General features: G+C 42.2%; 2 protein-coding genes across 10 annotated transcripts in view; one reads left to right on the forward strand and one right to left on the reverse strand.

The window, feature by feature from the left end:
• pih1d1 (PIH1 domain containing 1) overlaps positions 1–13,419 on the reverse strand; it is a 506,577-nt gene that overhangs the window by 401,785 nt on the left and 91,373 nt on the right. The gene's annotated exons all lie outside the window — the stretch shown is intronic.
• The window catches only part of nucb1 (nucleobindin 1), a 32,395-nt gene continuing 20,372 nt past the window's right edge, over positions 1,397–13,419 (forward strand). The window contains exons 1-11 of one of the 8 annotated variants that reach the window (XM_031904961.1): positions 1,397–1,535; positions 4,146–4,260; positions 5,477–5,584; positions 5,879–6,011; positions 6,274–6,377; positions 7,123–7,308; positions 7,611–7,701; positions 8,188–8,246; positions 8,456–8,548; positions 9,718–9,807; positions 13,146–13,214. In XM_031904961.1, coding sequence (XP_031760821.1) covers positions 4,147–4,260; positions 5,477–5,584; positions 5,879–6,011; positions 6,274–6,377; positions 7,123–7,308; positions 7,611–7,701; positions 8,188–8,246; positions 8,456–8,548; positions 9,718–9,807; positions 13,146–13,214 — 1,047 coding nt within the window. In that variant the 5' untranslated portion in view covers positions 1,397–1,535; position 4,146. 8 annotated transcript variants of the gene reach the window in all.

The raw sequence follows: 13,419 nt of genomic DNA on the forward strand, positions 1-13,419 counted from the left end.
AGGTACTCATTGTTCCTCATGTTTGGCAGTACCTGCAGCATTGTATTCAGACAGGCCAGTTTTTGTTCTTATTATTGCTTCATCTCTGGAGGTGATGCCAAAATATATAGACAGTAATATCTGAAGTCTCCCATAGGGCTCAATGGCACTCTGCAGCTCCAACCCGGCCCAAGGAAAATCTCCCATAGGGCTCAATGGCACTCTGCAGTTCCAACCCGGCCCAAGGAAAGTCTCCCATAGGGCTCAATGGCACTCTGCAGCTCCAACCCGGCCCAAGGAAAGTCTCCCATAGGGCTCAATGGCACTCTGCAGCTCCAACCCGGCCCAAGGAAAGTCTCCCATAGGGCTCAATGGCACTCTGCAGCTGCAACCCGGCCCAAGGAAAGCCTCCCATAGGGCTCAATGGCACTCTGCAGCTCCAACCCGGCCCAAGGAAAGTCTCCCATAGGGCTCAATGGCACTCTGCAGCTCCAACCCGGCCCAAGGAAAGTCTCCCATAGGGCTCAATGGCACTCTGCAGCTCCAACCCGGCCCAAGGAAAGTCTCCCATAGGGCTCAATGGCACTCTGCAGCTCCAACCCGGCCCAAGGAAAGTCTCCCATAGGGCTCAATGGCACTCTGCAGCTCCAACCCGGCCCAAGGAAAGTCTCCCATAGGGCTCAATGGCACTCTGCAGCTCCAACCCGGCCCAAGGAAAGTCTCCCATAGGGCTCAATGGCACTCTGCAGCTCCAACCCGGCCCAAGGAAAGTCTCCCATAGGGTTCAATGGCACTCTGCAGCTCCAACCCGGCCCAAGGAAAGTCTCCCATAGGGCTCAATGGCACTCTGCAGCTCCAACCCGGCCCAAGGAAAGTCTTCCATAGGGCTCAATGGCACTCTGCAGCTCCAACCCGGCCCAAGGAAAGTCACGATACCGAAGCTTGAATGAATCCAAAACTTTCATACTCTTTGCAACAAATATGATTTTGTTGCACAAATTGTCGCAAAGTACGAAAAAGTCACGCAAATTAATGAAAATATCGCAGAAAATACGCAAAAGTTGTGAACTTTAGAAAAAACACACATTTTTTTGTATTCGGATCTGTTGTACTTTAATGGATGTGCCCCTAGGACATGGCTAACAAACTGGCACAGCCAAGTGAATGAGGGTTCATCGTGCATTAATTGCACATAGTGAATGTTGAAGACCTGCTTGAAAGGGGCTTATCTTTTTGGTGAAAATATAAACACGCACAACCTTTAAAAATGTCTTTTTCCCATTGGTGGATGGGTCGCTATATACTTGCTTAGGCTTCTAAAACCCAGTTTAAATAAATGAAAATCTGTTTTTTTCATTTAGAACTTGACTTATGTATAAGGTAGGGGGACAGATGAAAGAGTCATCGGTGCGCCATTAGTGTTTGTGGGCAGGATCCTTCCGTGTCGCGTCTGAGTGACGTCACGTGCCGGAAGGCTGTCGTGGAAGCTTCAGAGTAGTGATTGCGTTGTAGCGAAGCCGGAGTCGAAAGAAGGTGTGTGACAGAGAAGCTGTGAGGTAGGGGGGCTGCGGAAGGCTTTCGGGTGCTACTGGTAGTGTAGCAATAAATGGAGGCAGGTAGGGAAGGCGCAGTCTGGCACCGGTGTGTTGAGCACTAGCCCGGGCTGTGGGGCAGGTGTATGTACTGCGGAGTGAGAGGTGAGGGGCAGGTGCTAGTTCTATGGCTGGCTTACAGTAACAGGGCGCTGTAATCCTGACAGGTGGCACTGACTGACCGCAGGGCATTATGGGAGAAGCAGGTTTCAGTGAATGGAGCTGGCATTCATTACAAATGCGCGGGGGGCGGAGTCATACCGTCAATATAATGTTGCGGGGGGCGGGGTAAGGTGCTGTAGTAGTAGGCTGCTGCAAACCTTGATTATATATATATATAGTCGGCCATGTATTCTCTATGCACATGAAACAGCATGGGCTATTTATAGCCTCTCCCTAGCGCCGAGATGAGACATACAGCTCCAATTGGGTTTGTTGTTGTCTTGATATTGATGGTTCCGGTTTGTGTAGGGTTAATAACTTCTCGGTATATACCGGATAATTCCTAAAGCCAAGGTTGTTACTAGGGAAGTACAACACAAGAGAAAGCTACTAATTATCCCATTATACATTATGTAGGAGTAGTGTGGCAGCAGGCTCGGCACCCTAACCTCCTTATGCCTTTCATACCAGCAATTACATACTGCATTCACTTATACCTTCATTATCAGCCCAATAGTGTGAAGATTTCATGTGTGACTGGTATTGATGGGCTGAGGGGCAACCCTACTAGGCAGCTATAAGGCAAAGCTGCTGTTAAACAATATAATGGCAAATAGAATCTGCTTCCTTCCAGTATTTGGCTCTTTAGGGCAGGACATGTAGAGAATCTGAGCGCTTTGATGTCCAGGCGATTATTAGCTCAGAATTTGGGCTTGGAATCGCCTCACAATGATTTAAATGGCTTGTTTGGCTTTGTCCTTACTGAACTGTCATCTCTGTTCATTCCAGCCATATTTCCCAAACTGAAAATTTAAAGGACAAGAAAAGTGGAATCCATGGGGGGGGGGGTTCTCAGGCACTGATTCTTTACCTCAAGCTGGCACCCCTCTTAAAAAAGAAAATGCATTAGCCTTGGGTACTATGCCACAATAATGACTGCTTTTCCAAGGGACCCCCAACACTTGCACAGTACAATAGAACCCACATTTTACATTTTTTAGGGGACCTGAAAAAAATGGTGTAATTTCAGGGGATGTAAAATTGAAGTTTGCATTTGTCGGTCTTGGAGCAGTTCCAAGGGCTACATGTACTGTAGTGTACATGCGTTTTGCAAGGGATCCCAGGGAAAAAGCAATTAAGATATTAAAGGACCACCTGCAAGTGTTCAAGGCGTGGCAGCGCTGACTCACATGCACAGAGAGTGAACTGCAACTGTCATATTCTGTGCCTCATTCACTCTTAGTTTAACATACAGTAAGCTCAAAACTTCTTTATTTATATATATATATATATATATATATATATATATACACACACATATATATATACACATATATATATTAACAAAAATATATATATGTATGTATATATAAATATATATATATACACACACACACATATATAGATAGATAAGGGCTGAAGTTTTGGGAACCATGGCAACTTGTCTCCTAAAATATGTTTAAATTGGGTTTTTTCCTTTTTAAGCTGTGCAAATTTGGTGTACAGAAAAGCAGAGAGTGAGTTATGTGGAACCTCCATATATGGCTATCTAACAGGAAAGCAGATTATGATAAAACATTTGCTCATTTGTATTTCAGACTTTGTGGGTTACACTTTAACTTGTGTGTGGGCTGTACTTTGTTGTTAGAGCTGCTGGTGCTGAGAGGGCTAATAGGTCGCCATGGCCATTGGCAAAGCTGGTCATAAGCTGCACATGAATTAATGTCATTATTACCAGTTCTGCTTGATGAACATTTCAATATGCGTTAGATTTTCAACAAATCGGCTGCCAAGTTCTTGCAGTGAGATATTTGAAGGTAATGAGAGATGGTGTTGGTTGCTTTGTCTCTTGCAGTACCACTTCTCACCAGGAGGTCACGCATTTTACCCGATGTAGTCCAAGAAACTGCCGCACACTGTAGAACTTGTTGTATTGTCTCAAAGTGACTTTAGTCGCTCAATGTAAGTAGAGATCAGAAAGGCCTTTCCAATAAAGTCATGATGTCTACTTATATTGAGCCAATGAAGGCACCTGGGTAGAGCACTTCACCATTGCGCAAAATCATTTTACCCTAGGCTCGGTTTGTCCTACTGTGAATATTGTAACTTGTGAGTAAATCAGATATGTCTGTAGACTCCTTTTCATTAACAGAAAAAGAAACTTAAACCCTTTCCCCCATTTTATAAAATACGTTTTATATAAAAACATCTTTAGATATAGGTTAGTGGTATCCTGCACAGTAGAAAGATATGGATTGGATCCATATTTTCGGTGTATACATGTAGCATATAGAAATGGCAGTGTCTGTGATTATTACTTTTGTCTTTCTTTATTCTGTATCTCAGCCATCAGATATTGCTGTAAATTCAGTAGAACCTTTACAAGAGCCGCGTGACCTTGTTTCCCAGCAGGATGAAGATCTGTACGCTTCTCCTATTTTCCTTCCTGGGATTAGGACTTGCAGTCCCCATAGAGAGACCCACTCCAAAGAAGGAAGCTGAGCCCCCGCCGCCTCCGGAACAACCAGTGAGTTCCTGCTCTAACTAATCAATTTATTACAATTAGCTAGAAGTACTCATCTTCTTAAACAGCGTTTGCCTGTACCATTTAGATATACCCAAATAAACTCTATAAGGGCTCTCCTATCCATTGTATATAGAGTTAAAAAGCCCTGCATTAGGCAGTGAGGTTTTAAAGGCAGTTTATTGATAGCTTGCTCACTAAATGACTAGACTAACTTATGTAAGGTAAATTTCTCATAGTGCTCTTGCATTAACAACATGAATAATTATTTTATATTTCATGATATTGGCAGTTTTTACCCTGCTACTATTATGAAGGTGTAATATAAGCCCCCCTGCTTGGTAAAGACAGACAGAGCAGCAAATGCTTCATTTACTGAAACCGGAAACTTCCCTTGACATTTCCCTGCTCAGATCTATCACTCCTGTCACACCACACAATAGAACTGAATAGAATAAAATGCGTTATTTGCTGTTCCGCCCAGGCTGTAAAGCAATGGATGTGTTCAGATTACACCTTCATGTTAACAATCTATAATACTGTGAGAGGTCTACTGGGTAGACCTAATTACATGGAAGCTCTTATGGAAGCAGGCTTGTCAGGGATTTCTCTGTGCAGTCAATAGGTATTCAAACAGTCAAAAATATGGCAGCACTTCTCATTCCAGTATTAAATGTACTGTTTGTTAAAAAATACAAAAATTGAATTTAAAAGCAGTGGTGTAGAGGATGAATTCTTGTCCTAGACAGATAAGCAGGTACTCCTTATTACCTAATGGCCACTATGGGGTTCAAAAACTAACTCCTGCTGCACCATAAAACTAAACCCTAAAAATGAATATGGCTGGAAACACCATATTTTGTAACTTATTGAACCAGCCTAAAGGTTCAGCATCTCTATAGTAGTAATGATCCAGGCCTTCCAAGTTGCCACAGGGGGGTCACCATTAGGTTCAGTGCATCAGCAAAAAAAAAAAAAAGATGGGGGGCTACTGGGGGCATCTTTGGGGGCACAGATCTTCTTTGTTAATGGGCTGTGCTTGCCTTGGGCTGGTACAGAAGCACAAAACATAATGTACAGCATTTCTAGCCTACTTCTTTAGTTAAGCTTTAGTTCTCCTTTTAGGATAATTTACATGAATCCTTTATTAACAATTTAAAGTTTAATGTTGTTGGTGATTTTACATTGCTAAAACTATGTGTGCTTTGATTTGTGGCAGGACACAGGGCTGTACTATGACCGATACCTGCGGGAGGTTATTGATGTGCTGGAGACAGATGGCCATTTCCGGGAGAAGCTGCAAGCAGCAAATGCTGATGACATCAAGGTAAAATGTGTTTGAGCTGCAAAACCAATTAAACACTGCACTTGTTTCTATTGGCTTAGAGATAAAATGGAGGAAAGGACAATTTGTAATGAATTTACTGGGCTTCCCCCGTAGAGTCATTTGTGTGCTACAGTGTTGGGCTTATAGGTTCCATGAGTGCATGAGTAAATGCTACTGGCCATGAGCACAAGGGTGAACCTTCCTTAGTATCTTTACAACTAATACAGGATCCCAAACCACTGATTTTTCTAAATGACCCTGATTTAGTGTATTCCCTTCTTCTGTTCCCTGCAGAGCGGCAAACTCAGTAAGGAATTGGATTTCGTCAGTCACCATGTCAGGACCAAGCTGGATGAGCTGAAGCGGCAGGAGGTGTCCAGGCTACGCATGCTGATTAAAGCCAAGATGGATGCAACAATGGAAGAAAGTAAGAACAGTGCATAGGGGCTTTACAGACAAACATGATACCGTATGCAAACACATTAGTTCTCACAATAAGGATTTTGTCCTTTGTTATAAACTGTAAACAAGGTTTGCAGCCAATTTTAGTAGTTAAATGTCTGGCTTGAAGTTGTCTGCATGTTTGTGACCAGACCCGGCTTTACTGTAATAAACACCAATATCTGTGTAGCGTTACTGTAATCTTTCAGTGCTTGTATGGCAGACTGTAATTGAGCCCTGTTCCTTAGATGTCCAGATTGACCACATGTCTTTACTGAAGCAGTTTGAGCACCTGGACCCCCAGAATCAGCACACCTTTGAAGCACGCGATCTAGAACTCCTGATTCAGGCAGTAAGTGAGATCATTTGAGCTTCCCAATATGGCGGCCCTTTTTTCCTTCAACTGTAAGCTTATTATTTCTAATATGAAACTCCTGTAAATGTTAGGTATCTACATGATGCCAGGGAGATGTAAAACCAGTGAATACAATGCCTTCATTTAAATACATGTTTCAAGTATTGGATCCCTTATCTGGAAACCCGTTTTCTAGACAGCTTTGCATAACAATAAGGCCACCTCCCACAGAATCCATTATAAGCAAGTAATAAAAGATGATTATCTTTTTCTCGGTAATAAGAAAACAGTACCTTGTATTTAATAGTCACTTAGCTGCATAAATCCTTATTGGAGGCAAAACAATCCTATCGGCTTATTTAATGTTTAAATTATGTTTAGCCAAATTAAGAAATATTCCATATCCAGAAAACCCCAGGTCAAAAGCACTCCAGATAATAGATCGCATACGTGTATTAAATCTGTCTACTGGCTTCTCCACTCAAGACACAGAAGTGCAGATGGAGGAGGGTCAGCACCCAGCCACAAATACTTTTCTCGTCTTTAAAATAAACTGTTCTTTTTGCACCAAATGCATAAAAATACATTCATTTGTTTTTTTTGTGGCATAAAGTTATGCCCTTGGAAAGCCAATTCCCACATCTGATTGTTTTGTTAAGGGCCAGAATTATGAGTGAGGATTTTTATTTCATAACCAAGTAAAATAGCACTTTCATTTTCTTTTGTTTTTTTTCTCAATAAGGCCACAAAAGATCTGGAAAACTACGATGCTGCTCGCCATGAGGAATTCAAACGCTATGAGATGATGAAGGAACACGAGAGGCGAGAATACCTCAAGTCGCTGGATGAGGAGAAAAGGAAAATGGAAGAAGCTCATTTTGAGGAGATGAAAAAGAAACACAAAGAGCACCCTAAAGTCAATGTCCCTGTAAGCATTTGTTTCTTGAGCATCATATTTCAATAGCCATAGGGCTGTATCTGTGAGTTGTGTGATTTGATCAGTGGGATCCAATATTGGAACACATGAATCGGATGATATTCCAAGCACATTTTGTAGTGGGTTTGAAGTCTTTCAGGAGCATAGAAGTGCCAGGAACATGAAAGGGTATGCCAGGAGGCAGCTGAAGGTCCTAGAATCATGCATGCCTTTTTTTCCGCTCTGATCTAAAAGGTATTACTGGCTATGAGGCTTCTATGGTTATGTAAAAGCACCTGTGATTTTCTCAACAGGGAAGCATTGATCAGTTGAAAGAAGTATGGGAAGAAACCGATGGTTTGGATCCTAATGAATTCAACCCTAAGACTTTTTTTAAGTTACATGGTAAGGATAATCTTTTACACGGTTCGCATAAAGCACTGCATTTTCCACTGAGGCACTGGAACAGCTGTTCCCCAGCTGGTTGTCAAAATCATTTTGTGTACAAAGTGGACAGGAGACTTAAACAACAGAGTAAAGGTGTTTTACCTGACAACAATGTATAGCTACTGGAAAGAACCCTGATCCCTTTGCCTATGGACCAAGTCAAACTGTAAAATGGGCCATATATTTTCCAGCACATATTTTTACAGTCTGATTTATGCTGTATATGCTGTATCAAGCAATATTTGAATTCAGCCATTTAAAGGGAGGAATCGGAGCCACCACAGACTGGCGGTACAGCCACATGCTTTTGTACCGGATGTGGCAGTTTTAGCTTGGAAATCAGCATGAAAATGCGTATCCTGTTGCAAACAGTCTTTCTCACCACAAAATGTGGGTTTTTTTTGTTTTGTAAAATCCTGTTGTCGGAATCCCTTTGTTGTACAGATACAAATGGAGATGGCGTCCTGGATGAACAGGAACTTGAAGCTCTGTTTACCAAGGAGGTAAGGGCTTCTGCCCCTGTTAGTATTTCTAAGCTGACTGAATGTCTTGCTGTCTACCTTTTGAATTTCTTTTGTTGCTGTATCTCTCTCATATGTATGTATCTATCAATATATATATATATATATATATATATATATATATATATATATATATATCTTCCTGAAAGGGGTGTGTGCTTTGACTTATCAGCCGCTTCTTTGTTTTTTAGTTAGAGAAAGTGTATGACCCAAAGAATGAAGAGGACGACATGGTGGAGATGGAAGAAGAGAGGTTGCGTATGAGAGAGCACGTCATGAAAAATGTAGGCAACTTCTGTACTCATGCATACGTAATTGTATTCACCATTTCTGGAACACACTTTGTACCCCGGGCAGTGTAGTGATTATGTGCTAGCTGTTGTTGGAGGAATTAATAGCTGGAAATTTTTATAATCAATTTCTTTGTTTATTATATTATGATATAGATATCGATTGGACAGGTTTACAAATCTCACAGTGATGACTGCATCTGCTCGTTGTCCTCTGCATCTGCTCTGATGGGCTGTATTCCCTAGAGCCAAACGATCAGATCAGTCCGTTATTGCCCACCTCAAGGTGGGCATATAAGGGAAGAATCTGCTCATTTGGTGACTTTGCCAAACAAACAGATCTTTCAATGTATGGCAGCTTAACAGTGCATACAGTCTTTCCTGTTCTGCACAGACAATACAGTAGCTACCGTCCGCTTACTAAGATGTTGTGGCTTGCAAACCCAGCACACACAAACTAACATCAGTACTAACTGTAGATTTTAATATCACAATAGCCTTGGATACTATGCTTGTTCAAGAACTCATACAGGCCTCTCTGATAGGCATTAACAGAATCTGCCATTACAACATCACTGGGAACCTAAAGGGGGGGCCTCTGGTGCGCTGATCATTTTTATGGGAAAAAAGAATATCCCCTATCTGCCTATAATCCCCTCTAATGTACTTGTTCAGAGTAATATTGTCCCCTTTAATAGCATTTTTTTCCAGAGAAAACAACCCCAACCCTGACAGTCTTACCTCCCAGCTTAAATCTTCCATCCCCTTTACCAGTTTAGTTGCAGTCTCTGCACTCTCTCCAGCTCATTAATATCCTTCTTAAGGACTGGAGCCCAAAACTGCCCCCATACTCAAGGTGAGGCCTTACCAGGGACCTATAAAGAGGCAAAATTATGTTTTCATCCATTGAGTCAATGCCCTTTTTATGCAAAACAGCACTTTATTTGCTTTAGTAGCCACAGAATGACACTGCCTGGAATTTTAGTAAAAGAGGGGTCATCCTTAAAATCCTGTTCTCATTCAGGAAAAGAACAAAACTGTGGGTATTTGTTATTTCCTTAAAGTGAATGCCAGTCACTCATACATAAAAGTGTAGTGGACCTAGCAATAAAAACGGCAAACCGTGCCACAATACACATACTGACAAAGTTTTTTTGGTTTAGGTGGACGCAAATCATGATCGCTTGGTCACTCTCGATGAGTTCCTAAAATCTACTGAAAGAAAGGAATTTAATGAAGCTGATGGATGGGAGGTGAGAGCTTGAATTGTGCTATATTGTTGTTACCTAACAACACACAGTTCCCAGAGCAGCCACTGCCACTTAATGGGTTAAATGCCAAGGAAATAATGCATTGATGTGTACAGCTTAATACAGCAAACCTATTTGTTTAATGTAAAGTAATAGCCACAGGGAGCACTGACAACATTTTTAGTCTGGATCATCTAGTGCAGTGCTGTCCAACTGGCGGCCCGCGGGCCGCATGCGGCCCGCGACCCCCCTCTGTGTGGCCCCCCACCTGTCTGGCTGCTTTGATGGCTTACTCTTGTGTAAACTCTAAATGGTATCAGTACTGTGATTAACTGCCCCCCCTGCATGGTTCTCACCTCAGATTCAGGCTGTAATCAGGCTGTATTGTTTAAATATGTAATCCCCTGTACTGTTCACACCTTTTAATCTCTGCATTGTTCACCTCCTGCAGTGTTCACACCTCAGGCTCAGGCTGTAATCACCCCCATTGTTCCCTCTGTTCACACCTCAGGAGCAGTAGAAACCCACAAATAATCCCTGCACACTACAAAAAGAACATATACTGAGGTGGTACTTCAATTAAATTTTTTTTTAATATATAGTTATTGTGCAGACTGTAGGAGCAGTGCCAGCATTGTGTCACTGTAGGCTGCCTGTGTGTGCCATACACACAGGCAGGGTAGGGCAAGCAGAGTATGGCACACACAGGCAGGGTAGGGCAGGCAGAGTATGGCACACATAGACCAAGTATGGCACAAACCAGCCAAGAATGGCACACACAGTGAATGTATGGCACACAGGCAGGGTAGGGAAGGCAGAGTATGGCAGGTTTTTGCTGTACTACAACCATTAATATGGGTATGGTCATGTGATAACATGGGTGTGGTTTCAAGTGGGTGCGGTTTCAAAAAGGGGAGTGTTCAAAACTGGCTTCCATTATCGGCCCTCCACCATGTAGGTCGGAAAAATTCCGGCCCTCGGTACAACAGAAGTTGGACAGCACTGATCTAGTGCCTTTGGGTAACATAGTTACATAGGGTTGAAAAAAGACCATTGTCCATCAAGTTCAACCCATCCGAGTAAATCCAGCACACAACCTATACTAACCAATCTATACACTCACATACATAAACTATATATACAGTGGAGGAAATAATTATTTGACCCCTCACTGATTTTGTAAGTTTGTCCAATGACAAAGAAATGAAAAGTCTCAGAACAGTATCATTTCAATGGTAGGTTTATTTTAACAGTGGCAGATAGCACATCAAAAGGAAAATCGAAAAAATTACTTTAAATAAAAGATAGCAACTGATTTGCATTTCATTGAGTGAAATACGTTTTTGAACCCTCTAACAAAAAAAGACTTAATACTTAGTGGAAAAACCCTTGTTTGCAAGCACAGAGGTCAAACGTTTCTTGTAATTGATGACCAAGTTTGCGCACATTTTAGGAGGAATGTTGGTCCACTCCTCTTTGCAGATCATCTCTAAATCCCTAAGGTTTCGAGGCTGTCTCTGTGCAACTCTGAGCTTGAGCTCCCTCCATAGGTTTTCTATTGGATTAAGGTCCGGAGACTGACTAGGCCACTCCATGACCTTAATGTGCTTCTTCTTGAGCCACTCCTTTGTTGCCTTTGCTGTATGTTTTGGGTCATTGTCGTGCTGGAACACCCATCCACGACCCATTTTCAGTTTCCTGGCAGAGGGAAGGAGGTTGTCGTTCAGGATTTCACGATACACGGCTCCGTCCATTTTCCCGTTTAATGCGGATAAGTTGTCCTGTGCCCTTAGCAGAAAAACACCCCCAAAGCAAAATGTTTCCACCCCCATGCTTGATGGTGGGGACGGTGTTTTGGGGGTCATAGGCAGCATTTTTCTTCCTCCAAACACAGCGAGTTGAGTTAATGCCAAAGAGCTCTATTTTGGTCTCATCAGACCACAGCACCTTCTCCCAGTCACTCACAGAATCATTCAGGTGTTCATTGGCAAACTTCAGACGGGCCTGCACATGTGCCTTCTTGAGCAGGGGGACCTTGCGAGCCCTGCAGGATTTTAATCCATTGCGGTGTAATGTGTTTCCAATGGTTTTCTTGGTGACTGTGGTCCCTGCTAATTTGAGGTCATTAACTAACTCCTCCCGTGTAGTTCTAGGATGCTTTTTCACCTTTCTCAGAATCATTGACACCCCACTAGGTGAGATCTTGCGTGGAGCCCCAGAGCGAGGTCGATTGATGGTCATTTTGTGCTCCTTCCATTTTCGAACAATCGCACCAACAGTTGTCACCTTCTCTCCCAGCTTCTTGCTAATGGTTTTGTAGCCCATTCCAGCCTTGTGCAGGTCTACAATTTTTTCTCTGACATCCTTGGACAGCTCTTTGGTCTTTCCCATGTTGGAGAGTTTGGAGTCTGCTTGATTGATTGATTCTGTGGACAGGTGTCTTTTATACAGGTGACTAGTTAAGACAGGTGTCCTTAATGAGGTTGACTAATTGAGTAGAAGTGTCTAACCACTCTGTGGGAGCCAGAACTCTTAATGGTTGGTAGAGGGTTCAAAAACTTATTTCACTCAATGAAATGCAAATCAGTTGCTATCTTTTATTTAAAGTTATTTTTTCCATTTTCCTTTTGATGTGCTATCTGCCACTGTTAAAATAAACCTACCATTGAAATGATACTGTTCTGAGACTTTTCATTTCTTTGTCATTGGACAAACTTACAAAATCAGTGAGGGGGTCAAATAATTATTTCCTCCACTGTACAACCAGTAATACTAACTGTAGATATTAGTATCACAATAGCCTTGGATAGAACATGTCTCTTGGTCATATTGATGTACTACTCACACACAGAAATATGGTTAGCCAGTTTAGTTATCTGCTACTCTGGTTCAGTATTAAGTCTGCTCCCTATGGGCAGATTTGCCCTATTAAATACTTCTTTAACAATGCTGCATTTTGTGGGCTGCCATTCTGTACATTCCTATCTGTATTGTTCATAAGGTCCATTCTATGTCCCAAATTCCCATTAAATCAACACTCTAGTCTGCAGGTATTATACTCTTTTACAATATCTGCAGAAAAAGTAGAATTAGTTGGTACTGTGTAAGTACAATATAAGGGCACTTTGAACTGGCTAATTGAAGAAGTAGCATAAGCCACTGCCTTTATGAGGTATAAGAAATTATAGGTTTGCACGTGACCCATACATGTGGGGCCAAACTTATGGTTGGAGATGCATTGCCTTAGACTGTAAGATCAGATAAGCTGGGTCTTCATATGACCTATATTGGGTATATGTGTTAACTCAGGCTTTATTGTGATTGATTGTGGTCTTTTCCAGACAGTAGATGAAACACAGGTTTACACAGAAGAGGAGCTGCGCAAATTTGAGCAGGAGCTTTCTGCCCAGGAAACTGCGTTAAACCAGCGGGCAGAGGAACTTCGCAAAGAACATGAGCAGTTACAGCAACAGCAGATAGAGCTGGATGCTCAGAAGAAGGAATACCAACAGGTACAGTGACGGCTACCAGGGCAAAATAAAATGGGCACCGTTGGAACATCCCCTTACATACTGAAAGGATCTGTGGTAGGAATATAGATTATTGCACATGAGC

This window comes from Xenopus tropicalis, chromosome 7, assembly GCF_000004195.4.
Source record: "Xenopus tropicalis strain Nigerian chromosome 7, UCB_Xtro_10.0, whole genome shotgun sequence".
In the NCBI taxonomy this organism is placed as follows: Eukaryota; Metazoa; Chordata; class Amphibia; order Anura; family Pipidae; genus Xenopus; species Xenopus tropicalis.